The sequence below is a fragment of the Canis lupus genome, chromosome 23 (assembly GCF_003254725.2).
Source record: "Canis lupus dingo isolate Sandy chromosome 23, ASM325472v2, whole genome shotgun sequence".
Taxonomy (NCBI): domain Eukaryota; kingdom Metazoa; phylum Chordata; class Mammalia; order Carnivora; family Canidae; genus Canis; species Canis lupus.
In genome coordinates this window covers 20,571,572-20,597,135 of record NC_064265.1, presented here as the reverse complement: position 1 = coordinate 20,597,135, position 25,564 = coordinate 20,571,572, and the positions used below count along the sequence as shown (strand labels likewise).

Here is a 25,564-nt window from a genome sequence, read left to right as displayed (position 1 = left end):
CTCTGTCAGTGTGTTTCAGAGCTGCTTGTACAGACCTCTTTTTGTTTGGCATGGGGGATGGGAGCCCTTGGAGTTGAGAAGGGTGGTGGTGGTGTGTTTGTGTGATGTCTTATTGAAGGCATTCAGTATTTTCTGTTGACTCTTCACCTCTCTGTGCTTCCTGATTCTTTCATTTCTTACATTGCTCTTTGGTTTGTCTTACCATAAAAATTTCAGTCCATTAAAGATTTGTATTATGAAATCATTTTGATTTAGAGCAAGCTGTAAGTTAAATCTTCGGTGATGATGAATTTTCATCATCAACTAGCTATATATTTAGACTATAGTAATAAAAAACAGTGCTTTATTTGAGGTATCTTTTATTATTAGGTGGTTATTAGGTGGCAGTAACATAGTGAGCGCAAGGCCCTTCAGAGGCTGGGCAGTTGATTTGTCAGTTTGGTTTTGAATTTGTCCGTGCACTCTAAACTAGTTTGGTCATAAGGGATAAATTTATAGAAATCAAACTCAGAAATTGATTATGATGGAATGACAGTAGAGAGGGGATATCCCTTTTCTCTTACTAGAATTGTTTGTATTTGCTATACAGCTTATAGCAGCTACTATGTATCAAGGTATTAAAGAAATTGAGTTGATAATCAGAGCTGCTTGGGAAGCATGAACTCAGAGCAAAGGGATTTTTTTTTTAAAGATTTTATTTATTTATTCATAATAGAGACAGAGACAGAGACATAGGCAGAGGCAGAAGCAGGCTCCATGCCCGGAGCCTGACGTGGAACTCGATCCCAGGACTCCAGGATCACACCCTGGGCCAAAGGCAGGTTCTGAACCTCTGAGACACCCAGGGATCTCCGAGCAAAGGGAATTTGAAAGCCTCTGTAAGGGATATTTTATCCAAGACTAGGAAAAAAAAAATAAAAAGGAGTCCTTCAGCCTCTCAATAGTCTCCATTTCTTGTGAAACACAGTTGCTTGGTATATTGCTCGATCAATGCTGACACCATCATGTGGTTCAGTTTTTATTTAGAATCATGCGGGCCTCTGTGTTCTTTTGTGTTCTGCTGTTATCAGAAGATAAAAATTGACTAGTTTGGAGGGTTTTAGCTGTAGTTTTCAGAATATTTAGAATTGTACACATCACCCTTTTCTAAGAATATTTTCATCACCCCGGAAAGGATACTTCATACCTATTAGCAGTCCTTCCCCATTTCTCCATCATTCCTAGTTCCTGGTAACTTCTTAATCGACTTTTCTGTCCTTGAATTTGTCTGTTTTGGACATTTCATGTAAATGGAATCATACAATTTGTTGTCTTTTGTGACTGGCTTCTTTCACTTAGCATGTTTTCAAAGTTCATCTGTGTTGTATGTAGTATGCCCATATTGTACTTCATTCCTTTATATGGCTGATTAATATTCCATTGTGTGACTGTATCACATTTGGCTTACCCATTTATCAGTTAGTGAACATTTGAGTTGTTTCTTCTTTTTGGCTTTATGAATAATGTTGCTATGAACATTTTTAAAAAAATATTTTATTTATTCATGAGAGACACAGAGAGAGAGGCAGAGACACAGGCAGAGAGAGAAGCAGGCTCCATGCAGGGAGCCTGATGTGGCACTCAATCCCAGGTCTCTAGGATCACGCCCTGGGTTGAAGGCGGTGCTAAACCGCTGAGCCACCCAGGCTGCCCAAACATATTGTGTATATATTTTGTGTGTTTTCACTTTCTTTTTCAGTACATTTTGGGAGAAAAGTTTTGGCAGCTCCCAAGGGTGATTGGTAAATGACCACTGTCTTCATTTTATATTAGCTTTACTTATACTAGAAGTCTCATTTTTCTATTCTAGAGGTAGTCCTCCCACAACTCAGTAAATGATCTTTCATTTTTAATCCAGGATCTAACATGTCCACTGAGGCACAAAGAGTTGATGACAGTCCAAGCACTAGTGGAGGAAGTTCTGATGGAGACCAACGTGAAAGTGTTCAGCAAGAACCAGAAAGAGAACAAGTTCAGCCCAAGAAAAAGGAAGGAAAAATATCCAGCAAAACAGCTGCTAAATTGTCAACGAGTGCTAAAAGGTACCTCAATTATAACCTTTTTAGTTTTAGTGTTAATTTACTGTCTTAAGCTCTTTCTGTTGTATTTAATTATTTTTCTGGGATGTGGACCATGTAATTCATGGATTTTTCTTCTCAGTAATACAGGATAATGAGTAGGGTTCTATTGAGATAGTTGTTGAATGATGTGTATTTTCTATTCTATTAGTGAAGTTAGAAATGCTGAATTCTACAAATATATCTTGATTTCATTATATTAGGCAGTGGGTCTGTCTTGATACAGATTTTTTTCTCTAGACAATATCTCTGGAAGGTAGATATTTGAACGATTATTGCTACATTAATTGCTTATATTGAGAGAAATCTGCTTTAAGGTTGTTTAATCATAGAATATCTCTTGGAAAATGATTTAAAAATCAAATGACTACAGTTTTTCCTGATTTTGTGATTTAATGTTCTTGTTTTGTTCTAATACCTTTTAAAAAATATCAAATAGGAAGTATAATGAAAGCATTCCGTAAATATTATGCATAGTGGAATGTCTGAATGTTGAATGATAGCTTTATGTTTTATTGGGTAGTATGGATTAGGGGGTCCTTTCCCGAAGACCAAAAACCATTATGGTCTAGTAGACTTTGTTTACCTCTGGCCTAGTCAAAACACAGCATCAGGAAGAAACTTCTCTGGCCTCCAGGTGAAACATGAGCTTCTAGGGAGAGATGTTGGAGTGATAATGAGTCGTGCGCTACCCATTCAGGGGACTAGGGTAATGGTCCCCTTCCCAGAAGTGTGTTGCTGATCCTTGATTTTTGTTGAAGGAGTTGTGTGCATATCAGATCCCGGGTCTTCAGAATTATGCCCTGGGCTGAAGGCGGCGCTAAACCGCTGAGCCACCCAGGCTGCCCTTATGAGAGATATTATATGTATCATGTGTGAAAGTGAGGATTGCATGATTTTTTTCAAGTACATGTATCTTTTACCTCATTTTACTACAGTGTGTAAAACAAAGCATAGATTATATATTCAAACCTAGTCCTCTTCACGCTTTTAAGTAGGGGATAAGATGTAGTTTTGAGATAGTGTGTGTGTGTAAAGAATCCAAGATAGTGCCCTATTGGCACATAATAGAAGTCGGTATTATTGCATTGGTGAAAGTAGAAGTATTGTCTGAATTGCTTCTTTGCGGAGGGAATCCCTTCACTGACAGATTCATTCTTGTGAATCTGTGATTTTTTTTTTTTTTTAAGATTTTATTTATTTGTGAGAGAGAGAGAGAGAGAATGAGCTAGAGGGAAGGACAGAAAAAGCGGGAGAGGGAGAAGTAGATTTGCTGCTGAGCAAGGAGCCTGATGTGGAGCTGAATCCTAGGACGCGGAGATCATGACCTGAACTGAGGGCACTTACCAAGTGAACCACCCAGGTGCTCCTGAATCTGTGATTTTAAAATTGTGATTCATTACCTTCCTCTAGAAGGTCTCCAGGTGGTTTTTGGGTGACAGTATCTGAAGTGACTTACTCATTTACCCTGTGTTTTAAGTATGAAAATACTGCTTCTCTGCTAATTTTTTTTTTGAGTAAAAGCTTAATTCTTCACTCTTCCTTTCCCCCAGTTGAGTTGATAATGAAGTTATTTTATTTTTTTCATCTTTACTTAAGTTCTAACAACAGAAAATAATTGAGATTAATGAGGGCAGACACCCACATCTTTTAAATTCATCATTCTATCTTACAGTGCCTACCATTGGAGGATTACAGTCTTTACTTATTGGTTGCTTTGGATCTTCCATGGATATTAAGATCCCAGTACTAATCAGAAAATTCAAAGTTAGAAGTAGTTTCAAAATAGAATTCTGATTTATTATTGTTAATTGGTTTTTATTCAGATGAGTAGTCATTTCCATATAGTGTCATTTTATAAGAGATAGTTTATCGGAAACAGTGCCGAGTTTGGACTGTAGAGGTGAGGTCTCAGTTTGATTATAGGTTCTGGCATTTAGTAGCCCTGTGATCTTAGATACGTAATTTAACATTTCTAACCCCGGGTTTCCTTTTCTGTAAAGTGGAGATAATAATAGTACTATTTTCATAGGACTGAGGACTAAATGTGATAAAGCATTTATTTGGTATTTGGTAAGGTCTCATACACTGATTCTGTCATTTATAGACTTTTGCCAGTTAATCTTGTAGATATTTTCCAAGTTCACTTGATAGACTTTAGGAAAATGAGATACATGGTTAACCTTTGAGGACATAGTGCTGTTGTTAAATTAGAAATAATCAGATGCTGTGATTATATGTCCTTTTTTTTTAAAAAATTTTTTATTGATTTATGACAGTCACACACAGAGAGAGAGAGAGAGAGAGAGGCAGAGACACAGGCAGAGGGAGAAGCAGGCTCCATGCACCGGGAGCCCGACGTGGGATTCGATCCTGGGTCTCCAGGATCGCGCCCTGGGCCAAAGGCAGGCGCCAAACCGCTGCGTCACCCAGGGATCCTTATATGTCCATTTTATAGTAACTCAAGAAAAGCACTTTGAGCATAGGTGCTCAGTTGCATGAAATGTGCTATCATTGGGGCAACCTGGGTGGTTCAGTAGGTTGAACATCTGCCTTCAGCTTCCTGATCCTGGGGTCCTGGGATCAAGCCAGCTTCAGGCTCCCTGCTCAGCAAGGAATCTGCTTTTCCCTCTCCTCCTGCCCCATACCCCTACTTGTACTTGTTCTCTCTTGCTCTTGCCTTCTCTCTCTCTCTCAAATAAATAAATAAAACTTAAGAAAAATAGAGAAATATGCTATAATTGAAGAACTAATGATATTGTATAGAAACATGTTTTCTTAAAAAAAAAAATCCCGAGTTTTCAAGTATTTATGGAAAAGTGGTGTAGGGTAAACAGGAAACATTTAAGTGGGTATTATATTTTGTAAACAATGGTATAAAGTAATTTCATCTATTTTGAGTTAAGAGGAAGATTATAGTTACATTTTTGATCAGTTTTTGTTCCGTGGTAAGAATTTGTTTCTTAAAACATTGCCATGCTCTTAGCATTCTCTTGATATTGTTTATATCACTCTTGTTATATTCGCAAATATGTAGTTAGACTGTGTCTAGCAGTGACAAATTTTGATGATTTTATTAAATTGACTAGTCAGTTCAATAACTATTTTGATGTTGTCATTGAATTCACTGTACTGTTTTCAAGTGTTGACACATCTGTTAAATGTGAATTTTAAATCACGTTTATTCCAAATTAACTTTGGAGTAGACCTTGTGATTGTACTGTGCATAATATAGTGTTTTAGGAATGCTATTTGGTTTTAGAATAAATTTTTGTTAGGTTGAAGCGTGGATTCCAGTATAAACTTATCATATTGGCTCTAGTTTTCTACGTAAGAATGAAGTAGTACTCTTTATAGATAATCTTTTGTACTTACTTAATCTTCTTGATTTTAAATTTGCATGTAAAAACTTTTTAATGTTTCTGAAATCAGGATGCATCTTACAGTTGATGTGCAAAATCGTTTAATTGAAGGTATCTTAAAAATCACAGATAATATGGTGTGTATCACCATTCAGAATTAAACTTTAGGCTTATTATTTGCAATTACTCTCTTTTCTAGGTTAGTTCAGATACTACTTTGAAATTTAAAAAATTTAGCAATTAATGGTGTGATGTTTTTCTTCCTGAGAATAATTCCATTTTCAAAGGTTTTGAGCAGTTGATTCAGTTGGTTAGAATAGGAGTTCTCAGGTGACCAAAGAATACAGTCCATAGAGTAATATATAGAAAGTCATTTTGGTGGGATGAAGTTTTTTTTTTTTTTTTTTTTAATAACTGTTAAGAAAATACCTTTGTGAATTCCCATGTCCCAAATATTCATGTTCTACTTGGACCTGAGTTACTGAATTTTCTTTAACCTGAAGTGTGTGTGTGTGTGTGTGTGTGTGTGTGTGTGTGTTTTAAACCTGTCGGTACTTACATACTGCTTCATTTTTCTGAACCATTAATCCAGTATGTTGATGTTAAAATGAGTGCTTCATATCTTCTCTATTTTGTATAATTTTGGTGTCATACTCTTCAATTAAGTCTAAATGAATCATGATTGTTATTTTTCTTTCCCTCCCCACACTCCATTCTTTTTAGCAAATGACAGTCACATATGGTACTCTTAGCATTCCTGGAACAGTTATGGTATTAGGTTAATTCTTACAAACTGAAATTTAGTTTGTATTTTGCTTCTGACTTCTCTCAGTAGCTATGTGCAATTCCCGACTTCTGTATCATAATAATCACAGAAGTGGCATTACTAGATGGAAATTGGGAATTTAGGCAGTTGTCTGGTTGACTTGTCTAAAGAAATAATTTTGTCTTAAAATTTCTGATGAGAGAGAGGTCTTCTGTTTGTTTGACTTAACAAGATAATTGCCTGTCTTTCATCTTACCTCAGTGTACAATTATTAGCCTTAGTTTCTTTATATTTTGAATGGGAAATGATAAAAGAGTAATACTTAGAGAATTCTGTGAGATTTATTTAATTCACTTTTAATAGACTAAGATCATCATGTGAAAGGTATGCTGTAAGTGTGAATTATTGATACCTTTTCATTTTTCCTCACCCTAAGGGACAGTGCCTGAGATAGCTACCTTCCTTGCCCCACATGTCAAGACTGAGAAACTTAATACATACCAAGATCACTACTTTTGAGATAGAATTGAATTGCTGTCATTGAAAGCAGCAGGACATCTTGCAACTGTTTAAATAGCAATTCTTTGTATAATCTTCCCTGTCAAGAGAAATATAACCATTCTTAGGTGTGGCACAAAATACATTTTAATATATTGACTCACTGCTTAGAGTTGTCAGATTTATCAGTAAATTGCTTTTTGTACTGAATAATTAGATCTGGAATTATAGACATCTGGAGGGGTTTGAGTTCCATTATAGAATTATTTGACAGAAAATTAAGATTTATCAATTTTTTTTTTTAAAGTAGGCTCCATGCCTAGCATGGAACCCAACACAAGGACAGACTCATTACTGTGAGATTAGGACCTGAGCTGAGACCAGGAGTGGGACGCTTGGCCTGCTGAGCCACCCAGGTGCCCCTGATTTATCATTTTTTTAAAAAAGATTTTATTTATTTACTCATGAGAGACACACACACACAGAGAGAGAGAGGCAGAGAGAGAGAGAGAGAGAGAGAGAGAGAGAGAGAGGCAGAGAGACAGGCAGAGGGAGAAGCAGGCTCCATGCAGGGAGCCTGATGTGGGACTGGATCCCTGGTCTCCAGGATCACGCCCTGGGCTGAAGGCGGTGCTAAACCGCTGAGCACCCAGGCTGCCCTGATTTATCAATTTTTTAAATCAAAAGAGACATTGTAAGCATAGAGCAAAAGGAGTTATTTGAAAATCCCAAAGCAATTCTTTTACGGAAAAAAGTTTTCTTCGACAGTTTAAGCTTGCTCTTTTATTTTTAACTTTTTTAAAAAGGATTTTGTTTATTTATTCACGAGAGACACAGAGAGAGGCAGAGACACAGGCAGAGGGAGAAGCAGGCTCCGTGCAGAGACTCTGATGTGGGACTTGATCCTGGGACTCCGGCATCATGCGCTGAGCCGAAGGCAGATGCTCAACCGCTGAGCCACCCAGGCGTCCCTAGCTTTCTCTTTTAACGGGCTATTCTTTTGGTCCTCTTGATTTGAAAACAGTTTATGGATGTTGTTCATGTTTCTGGTGACTAATTAAACGCCACAGAGGGACGCCTGGGTCCCTACAACTACAACGCATCTTCTGTGTGTTGTCTGTAAGTAAAAGACTAATAAATTGCAGGAGCATTTACTATAACTAAATATTCACTGCCAGACCAAACAATTCTAGAGTTAGATTTCCAACAAGTCCAATGTCATAATCTCTGGAATACCCATTGAGTCATAGCATTAGGCCAAATAGAGCAAATCTTTTTTTTTTCCTCTTAACATTTATTACTTGATTAAAATAGTTTTGCATTTTAGTTTCCTTGTATTTGATCTGTGGTTTTCTTACACAGGTGTTTTTCTCCTGGGATTTGTGATTGTCTTTCTTCCCCCACCTCCCTTAAATAATGTGTCTTTGTTATATTCTTAAGCCTTCTCAGTCCCCTCTTAGCCATGTCAACTCGTTTAATTTACACCTGTCTGCTTTGTCTTCTAGAAATACACTGAAATTTCTCATTTCCTTCTGTTTGCTCTTTATTCCTTTTTGCCTTTTCTGTGTTTTGCCTCCCTGCTCCTTCCGCCTGCCCCAGCTGGGTTTGTGAAGGAGTGGGAGGTGAATGCATGTATGCTCAGTTTGTTATCTTTAACCTGGACTTACTTGGTTAGTTTTGAAGTGCCTGTTTTTTGCTTTTGTATGAAATCCATCAAGGGTGTTCACCAATATCAGATTTTTGAGATTTCTAACTTTATGGGCTGTAAATGTTTTTTAAAAAAAAGATTTATTTATTATTTGAGAGGGAGCACCCATGTATGAGTGGGGGGAGGGGCAGTGGGAGAGAATCTTCCAGCAGATTCCCTGCTGAGTGTGGAGCCTTACACAAGGCTGGATCCCAAAACTCATGAGATCATGAGCTGAGCTGAAACCAGGAGTCCGACACTTAACTGACTGAACTACCCAGGAGCCCCTGGGCTGTATATACTTTATGTGCATGTGAACACATCATAGAATCCATATTAAAAGGAATCATGTTTTAAAGATAAAACAAAGCGTGGAATTTCTCCTCTTCATTTTATAGGACAGAAAACTGAGGCTGAGAGAGAATGCAGGTGTGAACAGTCTTTTTATCCAAGAACTCTCAATTAATGGCAGAGCAGAATTAAAATGAAAGTTTTTTTTTTTTATTTTTGGCTTTGAACTTTAATATCTTGCTCAGCATCATAATGCCTCCCCAACCTTGAATCACATGGCTTAGAAAGTGAACATTTTATTAGTAGCATGCAATTCCTTTAGGAAATCGATGCCAATCTTTTTTGGAGGAGTCATGTCTATTTCTGTATTTTGGTTTGTTGGGTTGAAAAAGATGTGGAATGAAATTGAGAGTAAATGTTTTTGTTCATATTCTTATTTTTTAAGATACTTTAGTCACTATCATCCATTTACTATCACAATAATTACTAGATAGCAGGCATGTAGTTAGCAAATCCTCATATTTAAAAAGCAAAGGAGGGACGCCTGGGTGGCTCAGCCGTTGAGTGTCTGCCTTTGGCTCAGGGCGCGGTCCCAGAGTCTGGGGATCGAATCCCACATCAGGCTTCCTGCATGGAACCTGCTTCTCCCTCTGCCTCTGTCTCTGCCTCTCTCTCTCTCTGTGTCTCTTATGAATAAATAAGTCTTTAAAAAATAAAAATAAAGTAAAAAGCAATGGAGACGTGGTTTTGAGAATTTTTTTGTTTGCTTTAACAAAGCCTATGTTTAATAATGCATGAATGATATAGTTAGATTGCTTATTCTTATAAAACAATGTAGCACTATTAGCCTTTGTATAAGGGGTTAGGTGCAGTTAAAAAATCAAAGTTGAAAAATAACACATGAGGACAAAAGCAGGTTTTTAAAAAAGTCCTTTTTGTATGAAGCTTATGAAGTGACATTCAGATGATTATCCACATATTGTTAGGATAGTTCTTACAAAAGGAATAGTGTCAGATTGGAAAGCCTCAATCTGCTCCAACCCACAGGCTTCAAGAAGGAATACCATTTATAGTTGGATAGCAGTTTTAGGTGTTGGAATGAGATCCTGATAATTCTTTCTTTACCAGTTGATTTGATCATTCAGAATGCTTGGATTCAACTTACTTATCATCCTTCCATCTTATGTGGGGGATGTTCTAGTGCAAATCAGAAGTTGGAATGATCCATAAATAATGTGGCAAAGGTATCCAATTTAAATTAGAAATTTTGGCTATTATCAGTGGTTCAAGCCTTTTTTTTTTTTTTTTTTTTTAGATTTATTTATTTTAGAGAGAGAGCAGGTGAGTGGTGTGGAGGGGCAGAGGGAGAGAGAGAGAGAGAAAAGCAGACTCCCCAGTAAGCACAGAGCTTAAAACCAGGCTTAGTCTCACAACCCTGAAATCATGATCTGAACCAAAATCCAGAGTTCGACGCTTAACTGACTGAGCCAGGCATCCCAGTTAGATGAAGTTTAGTGTTTCTGCAGGCTGCATATACTGATAATGGCCAATCTTTTTACCCTTTGTAGGCACATTGCCAAAATCATGGCAGAAGTTATGGCTTGGTTGTTATTGTATATGATGATTTTTTTGTAGTATTAGTATTTCAAAATAAAAAGAATACAAATGGGAAATGTTTACAACAATTAGAACATTTTAGTGAACTATTAAGAGAGTGTAGACATTTTTTTTTTTTGAGAGTGTAGACATTTTAACATAATTTTGTCTTTATTTTAAAGAATTCAGAAGGAACTTGCAGAGATTACATTGGACCCTCCTCCCAACTGTAGGTAAGTACTTAGTGGATTTTTATTTGTATCTTTTGCACAAGGTATAATTAAATTGCTGGTGTGATGTACAGAGATTGTTATAGTTTGATTAATTAGTAAAATATTGTAGTTTGATCTTAATTGACTGTGGTAGACGGTTATTATTTCTGTGAAGAAATGGAATTCTTATGAAGTATGTTTGTGGAGATATAGTGGAGTTGCCAAACAGAGTAACACAGTAACAATAAGATAATGAAATTATAGAATAACAAATATAATTATCTTTTAGTGAAAGAGGTGTTGGGGGCTTAAATAATTTCTTTAATGATAGAATAAGAGTGTGGCTGAAATATTTGCTTTTTGATAATTCACTTGTTACCTTGTTGGAAATTGATTTTTAAAAAGTGCTGAAACATTAAATAGTGGTTTTTTATGGTTTACGTTATTTCTTATAGTCATCGGCTGTAGCTAAGAATGAGTGATTTGAGGCAGTGATGTTAAATTTAAAACACTCTCTCCTTTATGACCACATTCTTCAATTTTCTGGTCAGAGTTTACTTATAAGAAGTAAAAGTGCTTGCCTGGAAATGATTAATGATATAGAGGTAAATAGAGGATGCGGAGAAAAATAACCTTCTACCTTATACTGTATCTTGGGTCTGATGCAGTAGTTGGAAGATTGGCTGTTTGACTATTATAAAACATCTTTTTCTGTTTTGATATGAGGTCAGTGGTGGAACCAGGCCAAAACGTTGGAACCAGGAGTTTTCGTAGTTTAAATTGGTAGTCTTGTGGATTGAAGGTGAGAGAGCAGATTACAGGAATATGTTGCCAATATTGAATGAAGGTAGAATTTATTTTTTGGCATGATTCTGTTTTTACTGATCTTATTTTTATGTGAAAGCAAGGATAGCAATTCTATATATTAATGAAAGTGAAAATTTTGCAGATGGCTATTTGATAGTTGGCTAGTTGACAACTGTTTTGTGTAGGAAAAATTGTTATAAGGCTTTTTATGTTTGTGGTGAATCTAATGTGGTTCTTTACATGAGAGGCATATACAGTATATGCACTTGCAATAATATTCGAAGAATGGTTTATTCAAATAGAACAACTATTTCTTTGTTAGGTAAAACTGTTTAATAGTAAGCTTTTTTGTCACACTTAAGACTGTTCTATCAAAGGCTGTTTTTCAGATGGCAAATCATTGTTTAGGCTTTGGTGGCCAGTTCTTGGAAATGGATTGATTTGTGGAAAGACTGCAGTTTGAATGAAACCAAAAATCTCTTGTTTCTTATGACAGTATTCATTTTAATGGTTTGAATCTTTAAAAAAAAAATAGTTTTACCACATATATTATTGTAATCTTTTTACAACTGAATTGGTAAATATATGAACTTAATTTATATACTTATTTGCTTAAATTTTGATAACAAATTACTGGCAAAATAAACTGCTTTGTTTTAATGAGCTTTTTTAAGTCTCATTTTTAATAAGTGAAATCCACATATGTGTGATGATGGTTAGAGTGTTTGCAACTTCGTTATAAAATATATTATTTTCTAATATATTAGTCTAATTTAGTTTTGACTTATGGATAATAATTTCACTTGATTAAACCAACGTATTGTAAACATGAATGAAAACAGGTGTGAGGAAAGGAATTACATAATGGCCATTATTTAAATAAACTAAAATAATTAAAGCAGTTCTATTTAAAGTAAAAAAAGTTTATATATAATATCTGAAATTTGGAGGTTTACTTTTTCATTAAGCCATAGTTAATAATATCATTATGGTTATGTAAACTATATAAATAAAGCATTTTAAAATGTGGATGTGATACATAATAAGCCCTTCAGAAAGTTTTGGTGCATCTCTTATGGGATGCCCAGTTAAGCAATTCTTGAAATTATCCAGGAGAAATTAGTATGTGTTTAAGTATTCTGTGAGTCTGTCATTTATGTTGGGAATATAAAGTCCTTCTGAATTATATCATTCAGTATAGATAGATATGTTTATGTAAGGCATTTTGTGGTATTGTTTTTTTCTTTCAGGTATTTGAATGAAATAACATTTAAGTGTTATTTTAAAAGCATCCACAAAATACTTTGATAATAGGTTGAATTATTTCTTCTTATAGGAAACACATGGCTACATATCTTTCAATTTTCTTTTTTTAAAGATTTTATTTATTCATGAGAGACACAGAAAGAGAGAGAGGCAGAGACACAGGCAGAGGGAGAAGCAGGCTCCATGCAGGGAGCCCGAAGAGGGACTCGATCCCGGGACTCCAGGATCATGCCCTGGGCCAAAGGCAGGCGCTAAACTGCTGAGCCACCCAGGCGTCCCTCTTTCAATTTTCATTTCACTTTTTCTTTTGTCTTTAAGGTAAAAATGCAATAATACAGTTTTTAAAAACTGGATTCAATTATCTTTGGTATTTTTTCTCTTACAGCCTGAGTTAATGTTTAAAAACAAAACTTTATATCTAAGAGAAAAGTTTCTGTTCATAAAATCATAGGGTCTGTAGGGCCATTGGCATAGAAAATTATATAGTTTGGGTGAAATTTGGTTGTATATTTAGAATATTTCTTATAAGTAGTAGAATATATTTTGCTTGGCTTCAACTCTTATGATGAATAACATAATTGACCCAAGACATTTGCAAAGGCTCTCTTCTGAGGCCTCTTCAGATCCATAAATGTTTTTGTATTGCTGGCTAAGTTGTAGTTATTGGACTGGAATTGCTCACTACCTCAGTTACTTGCATACTGGCTTAGCTGGATGGAGCCAGAAGAATTCTTGTTATATCCTTATAGAGTCCTACTAGGGTAGAATTGCTGCCCCTTGTAAATGACTATATGTCATGACTATCACGATTCTTCACAAATGTGCTAGTATGTTCATTTCTGTTTCCTTGATGCTAGTGGTAAACTAGGAGCTAGCTAGAAAAATGTCCAAATTAAAATTAAAACTTTTGTCATCCAAAGGGTATTTTTTTTGGTATTGTTGTTCTTTTGTAATGTAGGGAAACTAAATGGAAATTCTGTCATTTTCTGATACTGCCCAAGTTTGTATTAACTGCATGAGAATAGAAAGGGTAGAGATTCTTACTACTTTTTAAAAGTAGAGACTATTACTACTTTTTGAAAGTAGAGACTATGGTAAAATGACTTGTTCGGATTTTGATTTTTGATTTAGTAATTGAGCAAGTATAAGGAGAAAATACTAGAAAAGAAGATGTAATTCAGTTACACTGGCTAGCAGTTTTCACTTTTTATTGCTGTTTGAATAATTTCACTGAACACAGGCTCTGCTTTACTTTAAAAAGAAAACTAGGGGATCCCTGGGTGGCTCAGTGGTTTAGTGCCTGCCTTCCACCCAGGCCCAGGGCGTGATCCTGAAGTCGCGGGATCAGGTCCCACGTCAGGCTCCCAGCGTAGAGCTTGCTTCTCTCTCTGCCTGTCTCTCTAGGTCTCTCATGAATAAATAAAAAAAAAATCTTAAAAAAAAAAAAGAAAACTAATTGGCTTTATTGAGATGTAATTATTTATTTTTTAAAAAATTAAGAATTACTTATTTATTTATTCATGAGAGACACAGAGAGAGAGAGAGAGGCAGAGACATAGGCAGAGGGAGAAGCAGGCCCCATACAGGGAGCCTGATGTGAAACTCGATCCCGGGACTCCAGGATCATGCCCTGAGCCAAAGGCAGGCGCTTAACCACTGAGCCACCCAGGCATCCCAAGATGTAATTTAAAGTAAAATTCAGTGGCTTTTACTATATTCACAGAATTGTGTAGCCATCACAATCAATTTTACAACATTTTGATCACCCCCAAAAGATACACTAAACCTTTCAACAGTCACTGCTTCCCCATTTCCTCCCAGCTCACCAGCTCTGAGCCGTAGGCAGTCTGTTCTGTCTCTTACAGATTTGCCTGTTCTGGACATTTTTGTATTAACGGAATCATATAAAATGTAGTCTTTTGTGACTGGCTTCTTTCATGAAACATAACTTTCATCGGTTCATGTTGTAGCGTGCATCAGTACTTTACATTTTTGTCTCTGAATAATATTCCATTGTGTGGATATACTGCGTTTTATTTATCCATTCATCAGTTGATGCACATTTGGGTTGTTTCTACTTTTCTGCTGTATGAATAATGCTGCTGTGAATGTTCGTGTACAAGATTTTGTGTGGACATATGTTTTCATTTTGGGGGGTTTATTCCTAGGAGTAGAATTGTTGAGTCATAGAGTAACTATGTTTAACCTTTTGGGAACTACCAGACTGTATTATAAAGTGGTTGTATCATTTTATTTTCCTACTAGCAAGTGTGAGAGTTCCACTTTCGCCACCACGTTGGCAATTATTTTTGTCTTTTTTTTTTTTTGATGATAATCATTTTAGTAGGTATGAAGTGCTACGTCATTGTAGTTTTGATTTGCATTATCTTGGTGAATATACTGATGATGATGACCATCTCTTCATATGCTTTTGGCCATTTTTATATCTTTTTTGGAGAAAGATCTATTCAAATCTTTGCCCATTTTTAAATTGAGTTGTCTTTCTATTGAGTTATAAGTATTCTTTATTTTGGATACAAGTCTGGCATAAGATATATGATTTGCAAATATTTTCTCCTGTGGGTTTTTTTTCTTTCTTGATACTGATCTTTGAAGCACAAAATTTTAAATTTGTTGTAGTCCAAATTACCTGTTTTTCTCTTGTTGTGTGCTTGATGTCACTTCTTAAGAAACCATTGCCTAATCCAATACTAGAAAGAAGTACACTTATATTTTTCCTCAGGGAAAGTTTTTAGTTTTAGCTTTTGTATGTTGATTCTGATCCATTTTGTATATGGTGTGAGGTAAAGGTCCACATTCATTTTTTTTGTGGGTGGATATCCAATTATGTCAGCATCATTTGCTGAAAAGACCATTGAATTGTCTTGCCATCTTTGTTGAAAAAAATCAATGGATCATCAATGTCAAGGTTTATTTCTGAACTCTAAATGTTATTCCTTTGATCTGTATGTCTGTTCTTATGCCACTCCTACACAGTCTTTCTTTTTATTGACACAGAGTCTTGATTACTGCAGCTTTGTAGTAAGTTTTGAATCAGAAATATTAAGTTCTCTGGTTTATTTTTCATTGTCTTCACTGATTAGTTAAGGTGTTGCCAGCATAGGAGAGGCCATGACTGGACATAAATCTTTTTTTTTTTTTAAAGATTTTATTTATTCATTCATGAGAGACAGAGAGACAGAGAGAGAGAGAGAGGCAGAGACACAGACAGAGGGAGAAGCAAGGCTCCATGCAGAGAGCCTGACCTGGGACTCAATCCCAGGTCTCCAGGATTAGGCCCTGGGCCAAAGGCGGCACCAAACTGCTGAGCCACCCTGGCTGCCCTGGACATAAATCACTGTCTCACCTACTGTTGATGAGAGCCATCTAATAGCAGAAAATGTATTTTCCAGATCATAGTAACTGAAGTAACATTTAGAGAAAGTGTGTTTCGGTTAACAGTTTTCAAAACTGTATGAATGGAAGGCATTGAAATAGAAATCGAGGATAGCGTTTATATAGGAGTGCTCTGTAAAGAGCCTCTAGTGCAAAAATCTAATTATTGTCACGGATTTTTTTCTTTTTTTGGTTATTGTGGTAATATTTGGCATTTTTTAGCTTATCAAGGATTTGCATATACGATTATCATTTAGTCTTTTCAATTACTGTGAGAATCCTGGAATTAAGTAACTTGCTCACAGTTGTACAACTAGTTGATTTGGATTTAAACCCAGGTTTTCTGCTCTTTCATCCTTTATTGTTTTACATGTGTGACTAGATAGAAAAATTTAGTTTGTGGTTCAGTAAAGGAAAAAAAAATCAACATGCAAGGCAATCCAAAATATCATTTGTGGGATGCCTGGGTGGCTCAGCGGTTGAGCATCTGCCTTTGGCTCAGGGTGTGATCTCAGATTCCTGGGATCGAGTCCCACATTGGACTCCTTGCATGAAGCCTACTTCTCTTACCTCTGTGTCTCTGCCTCCCTGTCTCTGTGTCTCATGAATAAATAAGTAAAATCATTAAAAAGACACAAAGTATCATTTGTCCTATTTTGATTTATATTTCTGTATTCCATGAAACAGGTTTTTGTCTGAACATTTTGAAAAGTCATTTTTTGAGTGTAATGATTTCTCTCCCACACTCCCTTGTGTGTGTGCTTGTGGGTATATATCTTAGTATTATTATTACTGGCACTTGTTCAGGTAAAGAATTTCTTTATATTTGACAGTTCTTTTTTTTTTTTTTATAATATTTTTTTTATTTATTTATGACAGTCACACAGAGAGAGAGAGAGAGAGGCAGAGACACAGGCAGAGGGAGAAGCAGGCTCCATGCACCGGGAGCCCGACGTGGGATTCGATCCCGGGTCTCCAGGATCGCGCCCTGGGCCAAAGGCAGGCGCCAAACCTCTGCGCCACCCAGGGATCCCTATTTGACAGTTCTTAACTCAGTGTTTGCAACTGTCTGCGCTTTTTAATGCCAAATTGATTTTTCCCAGTTACTCAGTCTGATTTTAGGTCACCTTCCCTTAAAATTTGTTTTAGTATTTATTGAGGGCTTAATATTAGATGTGTGCTAGGGCAAGTGTAGGCTACAATAAGATATCCTGGATATCCTGGTGTAGTTCCTAATCCTAGAAATCTGGTTATAGCTAATTGAGAAATAAGACATACAGATGCTTGGAGAAACAAGATTAGGGGAATGATGATACTATTGGCAGAACCTGCCAATATCTGTGGCTTCTGCAAATCTTAAGATTGATAATGCTTTCCTCTTTACTTTGGTTGCCCAGAAGCTAATAGAGTTCTTTACTTTTTGACTTTAGTAGTAAACTGTTTTGTATAGGAACCTCAACTCTGATTGTATTTTATTTTGTTACTGTTTCCCCCCAACTATTTTTGAAGCTCTGTATCTTCATTTTGTACTTTTATACTACATAAATTTGTTAAGCCCTATCAGAGTCTTTTTGGAGTGAGGCTGATGATTAATAAACACTATGAATAACTGAAAGGTGATATAAATGTGTATTGGTTGGCAGAAGGCTGGAATGCCTCTTTTGAGGAGTCATTAACATGATAAAATTTAATATACATTGAAGAGCCTATCTTACATAGTATACTGAATTATTCATATCCCTCTCTCCTTTCTTTAGTACAGATAATTGAGGAATATTTTTTATTCACACCTAGGAGTTCTTGACTCCATTGCTGCAGTGATAAGTGATTTTGCATAGACTTTATGAAGACAAAAGTCTTTAATATTTGAGATGCATTAAATGGTTAGAACAGCTGAAGAATTGTTTGGAATAGCACCTATGGGTTGGATAGCCATAGAGTTGGAGTATATGTAGGGTGACAGAGAATGAGAAAGCATGATCTTACTCTGTATTCCATTGGCCCTGAGTTTCAAGCTTGTTTATGTTTTCATTTCTGTACCTTTATGACTTTAAAGGTGTTCTCCTTCCTTACTGCGAAAGTTTCTTTTTGCCTTTACCTTGAGACTGACTTTCACCTGGGGCATAGCCTACATAGAGCCTTAAGGTGCTGTTACTTCAGTTGGGGAACTTCAGGTAGAATTGTTTGCTGTCATGTATCTTTACTTCAGAACTGAGTGTGGGGAAAATATAACTATCTCCATAAAATCAGAAAATTTTTTGCTTTCTTATTTTAAAAATGTTAATTCTTAAAATATCTGCCTTTAACTACAGATCTAAAAATGTTTATTTCATAATAAAGAAAAATGTTGAGTGATAAAGTGAGATGTGTGCTAATGGGCTAGATAGTGCCTGTTACTTTCTTTGATATTTTATTTCCTTTTTTTTTTTTTTTTTTTTAGCTCTTTTGCTGTTTTAAGAGCAGTACAAGAATGTGTCTGAAAAAACGTGTTAAATGATCACACTGGGATTAGATTTTATAAAAGGAACAGAATATTTTATCACTTATATTATTTTGCCCAATTTTAAGCTGGTTATTGTTTCAGATTTGTTACCTAAGCACTTAGAAATGTCATATTACTTTCTAACATGTGAAATTTTAATTCATGTTGCTGTGTTATCTTTTAAGATGCCCTGAAAATTGTGTTCTTTAATGCACCCAAAGCATTTCTTTATAGTGATTATTACATTCATTAACTTAAATATTTATCAACTAAATGCTATGGCAAACAACAAGTGAAATAGTTTTGTTGGTATATCTTATTTTGAGAACAGTGGAAATTTTGATTTTTAAATTGGTTGTTAAAGTGTGTTTTTGACTTTTTTGTAAATGTTCATTAGAACCTTTTATTTAGAATGCATACTTTAGAGACTTACTGGGATGCTTTAAAGGTATATCTAAATCCCCATTTTGTAGAAGCAGCACATTGTGCTAAAATGCATAATAGAATTACGGAAAGCCGTAAGCTCAAATTCATTTTCTATTCCAATCCATAGAGTGTAGGGACTCCATAAGTCCCTACCTTATGGAAGATGCAGCCTAGTAATAAGGTGAAATTATCAAAAGAAGAGACAGAGCTCTCATATCAGAGCTAGGGTTACTGTCTTGGCACCTGCTGTTCCCTCCACCGAGGGATCTAGCACTTTCCCCTTCTACACCTGCTCAACTGTTGTCACTTCTTCTGATGCTTCATGTTATAACTGTTTTATCTATTTTACCCCCTTGGGTAAGAATACTCTCTTCAATCTTTATATTTCAAATCCTAACATTTAGTTGATGTTTAGAGAACCTATACATGAATAAGTACAGTTAATTTATACTAGGGAGCTGACAAGTATTGAATGCTTCCAGTGAGGCTGTGTGCAGAGTGCTTTACCAACATTATCTCTTTGCATCTTCATGACTAACCTTGAAGTGGATACTAGTTTTAGACAGTATTTTATAGATGGGAAGAAAGGCTTAGAGAGATTGAGTAACTTGCCCAAGGTCACATAGCAAGTAAGTGGCAGAACTGGGATTTCAGCCTTGGCTTTTCTGATTTTAGAGGCCAAGTGTTTTGAGACTTTGCTATGCAGGTCTTCCATATGCAAAGTAGATACAAGTGAATCTATTTAGAATGGCACTGCCCCAGTAGAACTTGTTGCTGTGACATAAGTGTTCTATATCTGTGTTGTTCATTGTTCAGTACAGTAGCTACTAGCCATATTATGGCTGTTTAGTACTCGAAAGGTGGCTAATCTCAGTAAATGAACTTATAATTTAGCTTAATATAAATTTAGATAGCCATTATGTGATTATTAACTACTGTATTATACAGTTCAGATCTAGAAAAACAAGAACTTCTCAAGCTTAAATTTATGCTTAATTTCAATTTAGGTAAATTTGGACCTTTTAAAATTGTGCTTATAGTTACATGATTATACTACATAAGTATTTGTCACCCTTCTCTCCTCTATTCCCAGCAGCCACCATTATGTTCTAAGTGTCAGGGACTTTTAAATACTGTTATTTTAGGGTCATCACACGTAGTGCCCATAATTAAGTAAAAGGCCCTTGTGAATATTAAAAAATATTGGGTAAATATTTATTTTTAACTTTTTAACAAAATAAAAGCAATATTGCAAATCATTGTTTTGAGATGTATTCATAATATATTGAAACTAGAAAATGTGTGGTCTAGCACTCTCAAGCCCAGAGAGGAAATGGCACTTTCCATGTGCAGTTTAATGAGGAAGCCAGGACTCAGTTCTAAGAGTTCAGTGTGTTGCTTATTTCATTGATAGAATGGATTTGTTTTATGCACTCAGAAAATTTAGATATAACTAATGCAAACAAGGAGAATGGAGAATTCTTCCCATGATTATGAAGTACACTTAAGAGGTATTGGAGTTATTTTGTCTGGAAAAGTGACGGCCACAATAACTGTGTTTTAACTGTTTTCAGAGCCATACAGTGGAAGAGAGATTAATCTTCTGTGTGATTATAGGGAGTAGAGCTAGCACTGCTGTGTTAAATTAGAAGGAAACCATTTTCTTCTTGATAAAAAGGCTTCATCTTCAATCAGAGCTGTCTAGAGAAATAAGAGATGACTTCAGGAGGTAATACCTGCTTCATCTCTCGAGGAATTAAAAATGAATCTGTTTGCTTATTTCAGAGGGATTTCCAGGTGTCAGATGTGAAGTAGTACTAGAATGGTATTTCTCAACTGCTGGACCCTAGATAAATGAAATATATTTTTATCACCTTTGTGCTCTACACCTGTGGATTGTGACTCATTTTTTTCTTGCACTTTTGCCCTTTTGGAGTATGTTATATGTGATTTACACAGCTTATTGACATATTTATTTATTAAAGATTTTATTTATTTATTCATGAGAGACACTGAGAGAGAGGGAGAGGCAGAGACACAGGCAGAGGGAGAAGCAGGCTCCACACAGGGAGCCCGATGCGGGACCCGATCCCGGGACTCCAGGATCATGCCCTGGGCTGAAGGCAGGCACTAAACCGCTGAGCCACCCTGGGATCCTGCTTATTGACATATTTAAAGCAGCTTGTTTGTTATCAGTTCCATATCTGAATTAGGTTTTTATTTCCTTCTTTACTCATAACTTTTACATTTATAAGGAAAGGACAACATATGGAGAACATGAGGAAATAAGAGCCTGGCATGGGGCTTAGGGACATCAATTAATATCCATCAGTTTGATAGGTCCCAGATTATTACATGTTGTTTCATAAACTCCACTTCTCAGATGTAGTCAAGAAATAAAAATATTACTGTTAACCAAATTATAATAGAAATTAAGCTAATCATCTAATGCAAATCTTTTGAATAATTATTTCGTCAGTATACATACCATCAAGTCTATCAAACTGTGTAATCAAACTGCAATCCTCATGATTTCCCCCTTCTCCTTTGGTCCTGGAAAAAATATTAATTTCTTTCCTTTTTTTTTTTTTTTTTTAAGATTTTATGTATTTAATCATGAGAGATACAGAGAGGGGCAGAGACATAGGCTTAGGGAGAAGCAGGTTCCCTGTGGGGAGCCTGATCTGGGACCCGATCCCAGGACCCCGGGATCATGACCTGGGCTGTAGGCAGATGCTTAACTACTAAGCCACTCAGGTGCCCTTAAAAAAAAATATTATTTTCATCTTTAGAAATTGTTTAAGTATTAATGAAAAAAATTTGTGGGTTTTTAGGATTTTTTTTTCTAACATAAACATTCCATGAGCCAGGAAATCTTAGGATTAAAAGAAAATTCAAAGTTTTAAAGATTTCTTTTTTTTTTTTTTTTAAAGATTTTATTTATTTATTCATGAGAGACACAGAGAGAAGGCAGAGATACAGGCAGAGGGAGAAGCAGGCTCCGTGCAGGGAGCCCGATGTGGGACTCTTTCCCGGAACTCCGGGATCACACTCTGAACCAAAGGCAGAGGCCCAACCTCAGAGCCACCGAGGCATCCCAGTTTTAAAGATTTCAAAAGAGAGAGTACACTAAAGAAACTACCATTGCTCTTTATACAATACATGTGGACCGCCTGTTTCATTATGACCACCGATTGAGACATTTATTTTAAAACTTTGGTCCAATATGGCAAAATTTTGTGGCCTAATGCCACATCACAGAATGATCTGAGACCTGCATCCAGGTGAAAGAAGGTGAGATTCAGATGCAAGTGCTGGAGGATAATCCTTGCCTGAAGCTAGGGCAGAGTTTCTAAGAGAGGCAAAACTGCTTATTGTTTTCAGCAATTGATATTTTGGTAGTAGGCTTAAGTTAGCAGGCAAATGGAGCAGTTTTTGGATTTCAGGTGCCTGAGTAATGAGTAAGGGATTCTGTAGGAGGGGGACTGGTACTAATGTGCCAGGGCAGGATAAGATGGCCTAGAATCTGGGAAAGTAGAACTATAGGAGCTTGGGAGTTGCCCGCCTTGAGTAGGGTAAGGTAGGACGTCTCTTAGTTCTTTCTGAGTTAACATATTTTCCAATGTAAGATAAAAGTTTTGCCTTCCTGGCCAAGCCGTTGTGCATCATTGTAGTAAATATCTGGCAGTAGCCTGGTTTATAAATGATATTAAACAGTGTTATGATCTTACTTTGCCAATAATTGGAATTTGAGGTAGGAGAAGGGACAGATAAGTTTTAAGAGAGGACAAAGTAATTATCTTTTACTGTCCTGTTTCATTGTTGTCTGATCCTTTAGAAATTTTCATAGTTCACATAATAGATATTTTGCTTTGGATGATTTCTTAATACATTGAAACAAATGCTTATGTGCTTTGTTCTAAATTTGAGTGGGTGTAAGGCACTTCTGGCACTATCCAAATGGCTTGGACTATCTCCAGGTGGCTTTAGTTATTGTAGTGCCAGAAGAACCTCATTGTAAGTTAGCTTTGCCTGAAAGATAAAATGGACCTCAAATGGAGCATTGGAAGTCGTTTCTAATATTTATGTAGCAGACTTATTCTGTTCTTAATCTACATTAGTGGAAAATCAGTAATCACTATGTAGAATGAGGTGAAAACACATAGTATTTAAAAACCATGGAATATGAATCCCATAGTATTCTGAATATATTATAATGGACAAAATGTTTTAAGTACTAAATTCAGGGTAGCCTTCTCAAATGCGTAAATATAGGTGTTATAAAACCCATAATAAATATCAAATGTATCGGAGATCCCTGGGTGGCTCGGTGGTTTGGCGCCTGCCTTTTGGCCCAGGGCATGATCCTGGAGTCCCGGGATTGAGTCCTGCGTCTGGCTCCTGGCATGGAGCCTGCTTCTCCCTCTGCCTGTATCTCTGCCTCTCTCTTTCTGTGTCTCTATCATAAATAAATAAATAAATCTAAAAAAAAAATATCAAATATATCATATGGTCATTAGCTAAAATTGGCTTAAGCTCCTTCTTTGAATTATGTATAGGCTACGTATATCCAACTTGCAAGCAGGGAAAAGCTGTTAAACAATCCCTCCAGTTTTTGAGGTCACCAGAGATGTAGGTTAATGGGTTGGTCGGTGTCAGAATCTTTTTACAGAGAAATGGGAGTTGCACATGGTTTCTCATGTCATCATTCTCCACACTTGAAATAGTCTTTCATTCCTCTGGCGCCATCATTTAAAGAAGTTAGGAGTTTGGGTATATATATATATATATATTTTTTTTTTTTTTTTTTAAAGTAAGTGCTATACCCAACAAGGGGCTTGAACTCATGACCCCAAGATCAAGCGTTGTGTGCTCTACTGACTAAACCAGCAAGTGCCCTCTTTTTATGTGATTCAACCAGGGGATTCTTCTGTGTGTACTTGAAGAAGGTGTGCATTCTATTTTTCTTGGATAGAATTTTTTTTTATATTAGAACCAACCATGTATTCTGAAGTATGCTTCATGTGAAGAATATTCTTGTTGAAAAAAAGACAGTAACTTTAACTGAGGTTACTGCTTTAAAATAAAACATATCAGAGGGGCAGTGGGTGAAATAGGTAAAGAGGATTAATAGTACACTTATGATGAGCCCTGAGTAATGATGTATGGAGTTGTTGAATCATTATATTGTACATCTGAAACAAGTATAAAACTGTATCTTAACTATACTGGAATTAAAAACTTAATTTGAAAAAAATTTGTTTTCAGAATTTTCATGGTGTACATTTTGGTATACATTCTCAGATGAATTTATCATGGTAATGATATATAAAAGAAAAACTTAGTTTCAGCGAAACAATGCCCAAAATATGAAGCTAGTATTATTAATTAAAATTTATTAGATACATTATTATGTATGTATTTACTTTTATGTTTTTATCTATGAGCTATAAATACCAGAAATGTATTGTTGACTTTATGTTTATATTCATTTAGGAAATATTATAATAAAAATAAGTTAATACTGGCAACTTCAAAAAGAAAAAAGTTAGGGATTGAGAGATGACCAAATTGAGTATAGTTTTGTAATCAGCCAGTTGGGAACTCCTTACTGTGGATTTTAGAGATGGTAAATTTTGGTTGAGCTGATTATCAGTTTTCTGTGTAGAAGGTAGTCAGAGATGGATGTTCATTTGGACACATACATGTAAATGTACCCAGTGAAGTTCAGTTCCATGGTCAGGCCCAGCAGCTGGGGATCCACCTGGGGAATTTTGACTAATCTACACAATAGAAATTATATTTGAGTAAGCACACTTTGTAGGTAAGCGATTATGTAGGCTTACGTTGTTATTTATGTGTTTCCAACATTGACTTTATAAATTATATATAGTCAAGGACTGTTGGGATTATATACCCCATAGTCTGCTGGAGGCTTGGGAAGGAGGCAGTCTATTGACACACTGATCCCTTAGGGCTTAGGTTAAGCATCTCTTAGTGCTTATTAGAATTAGGGTAGGATAGAGCACAAATGCATTTTTGCTGCATTGTTAAGGGGTAAGAACTTGTCACAGGGATAGGAATAACCTCCGTGTTTGATAAAGCAGCTGGTCACAGGGATAGGAATAACCTCCATGTTTGATAAAGCAGCTGGTCAGAGATTAATAGGGAAGCCTATGAATAGGCTCAAAATGGTATTGGGGCCTGGGAAAAAAAGCAAAATAAAATTACATTATTGAATAAGAATGTGTAAGGTACTGGTGTGAATAATAAAATAAGCTGAGTAGAGTGTATTTTGAAGTTAATATTCATTTTCCATTAACAGATGTTTTCTAAGGGCCTGTTAGATGATCAGCATTGTGCTGAATACTGGGGTTGCAGTTATAAACAGGACAAAGGGTCTCCAGCCTTTGTGGAGAGATTATGTTTCAGCTGTGAAGACAGACAGGGACTTGTATTTAAAGAAACCCCAAACTGCCTTACAGAAAGGGAAAACAGATATACAGAAATAATAATTACCATGAGGAAAACAAACAAAGGATGAGTTTTAGAGCGGGATTCTACTTGGGTTTGGAAGGCTTTCCTGAGGAGATGATATCTAAACTGAGACTTAATGAAGAAAAGGTGCTAGCTACAAAAGGTGTGCAGGACTCTCAGG

At 36.0% G+C, this 25,564-nt stretch overlaps 1 protein-coding gene across 10 annotated transcripts in view; it reads left to right on the top strand.

Moving 5' to 3' along the window:
* LOC112668619 (ubiquitin-conjugating enzyme E2 E2) overlaps positions 1-25,564 on the top strand; it is a 404,581-nt gene that overhangs the window by 38,251 nt on the left and 340,766 nt on the right. For 6 of the 10 annotated variants that reach the window (XR_003141745.3, XM_049099626.1, XM_035705040.2 and 3 more), the window contains 2 exons: positions 1,898-2,081; positions 10,500-10,550. Coding sequence is in view for 5 of the 10 variants with exons in the window: in XM_049099626.1 (XP_048955583.1) it covers positions 1,906-2,081; positions 10,500-10,550 (227 nt within the window). In the remaining 5 variants the exon portion in view is untranslated. Of the gene's footprint in view, positions 1-1,897; positions 2,082-10,495; positions 10,551-25,564 lie in introns of those variants that run through there. The other 4 variants (XM_049099619.1, XM_049099621.1, XM_049099624.1 and 1 more) reach the window with 3 other exon arrangements.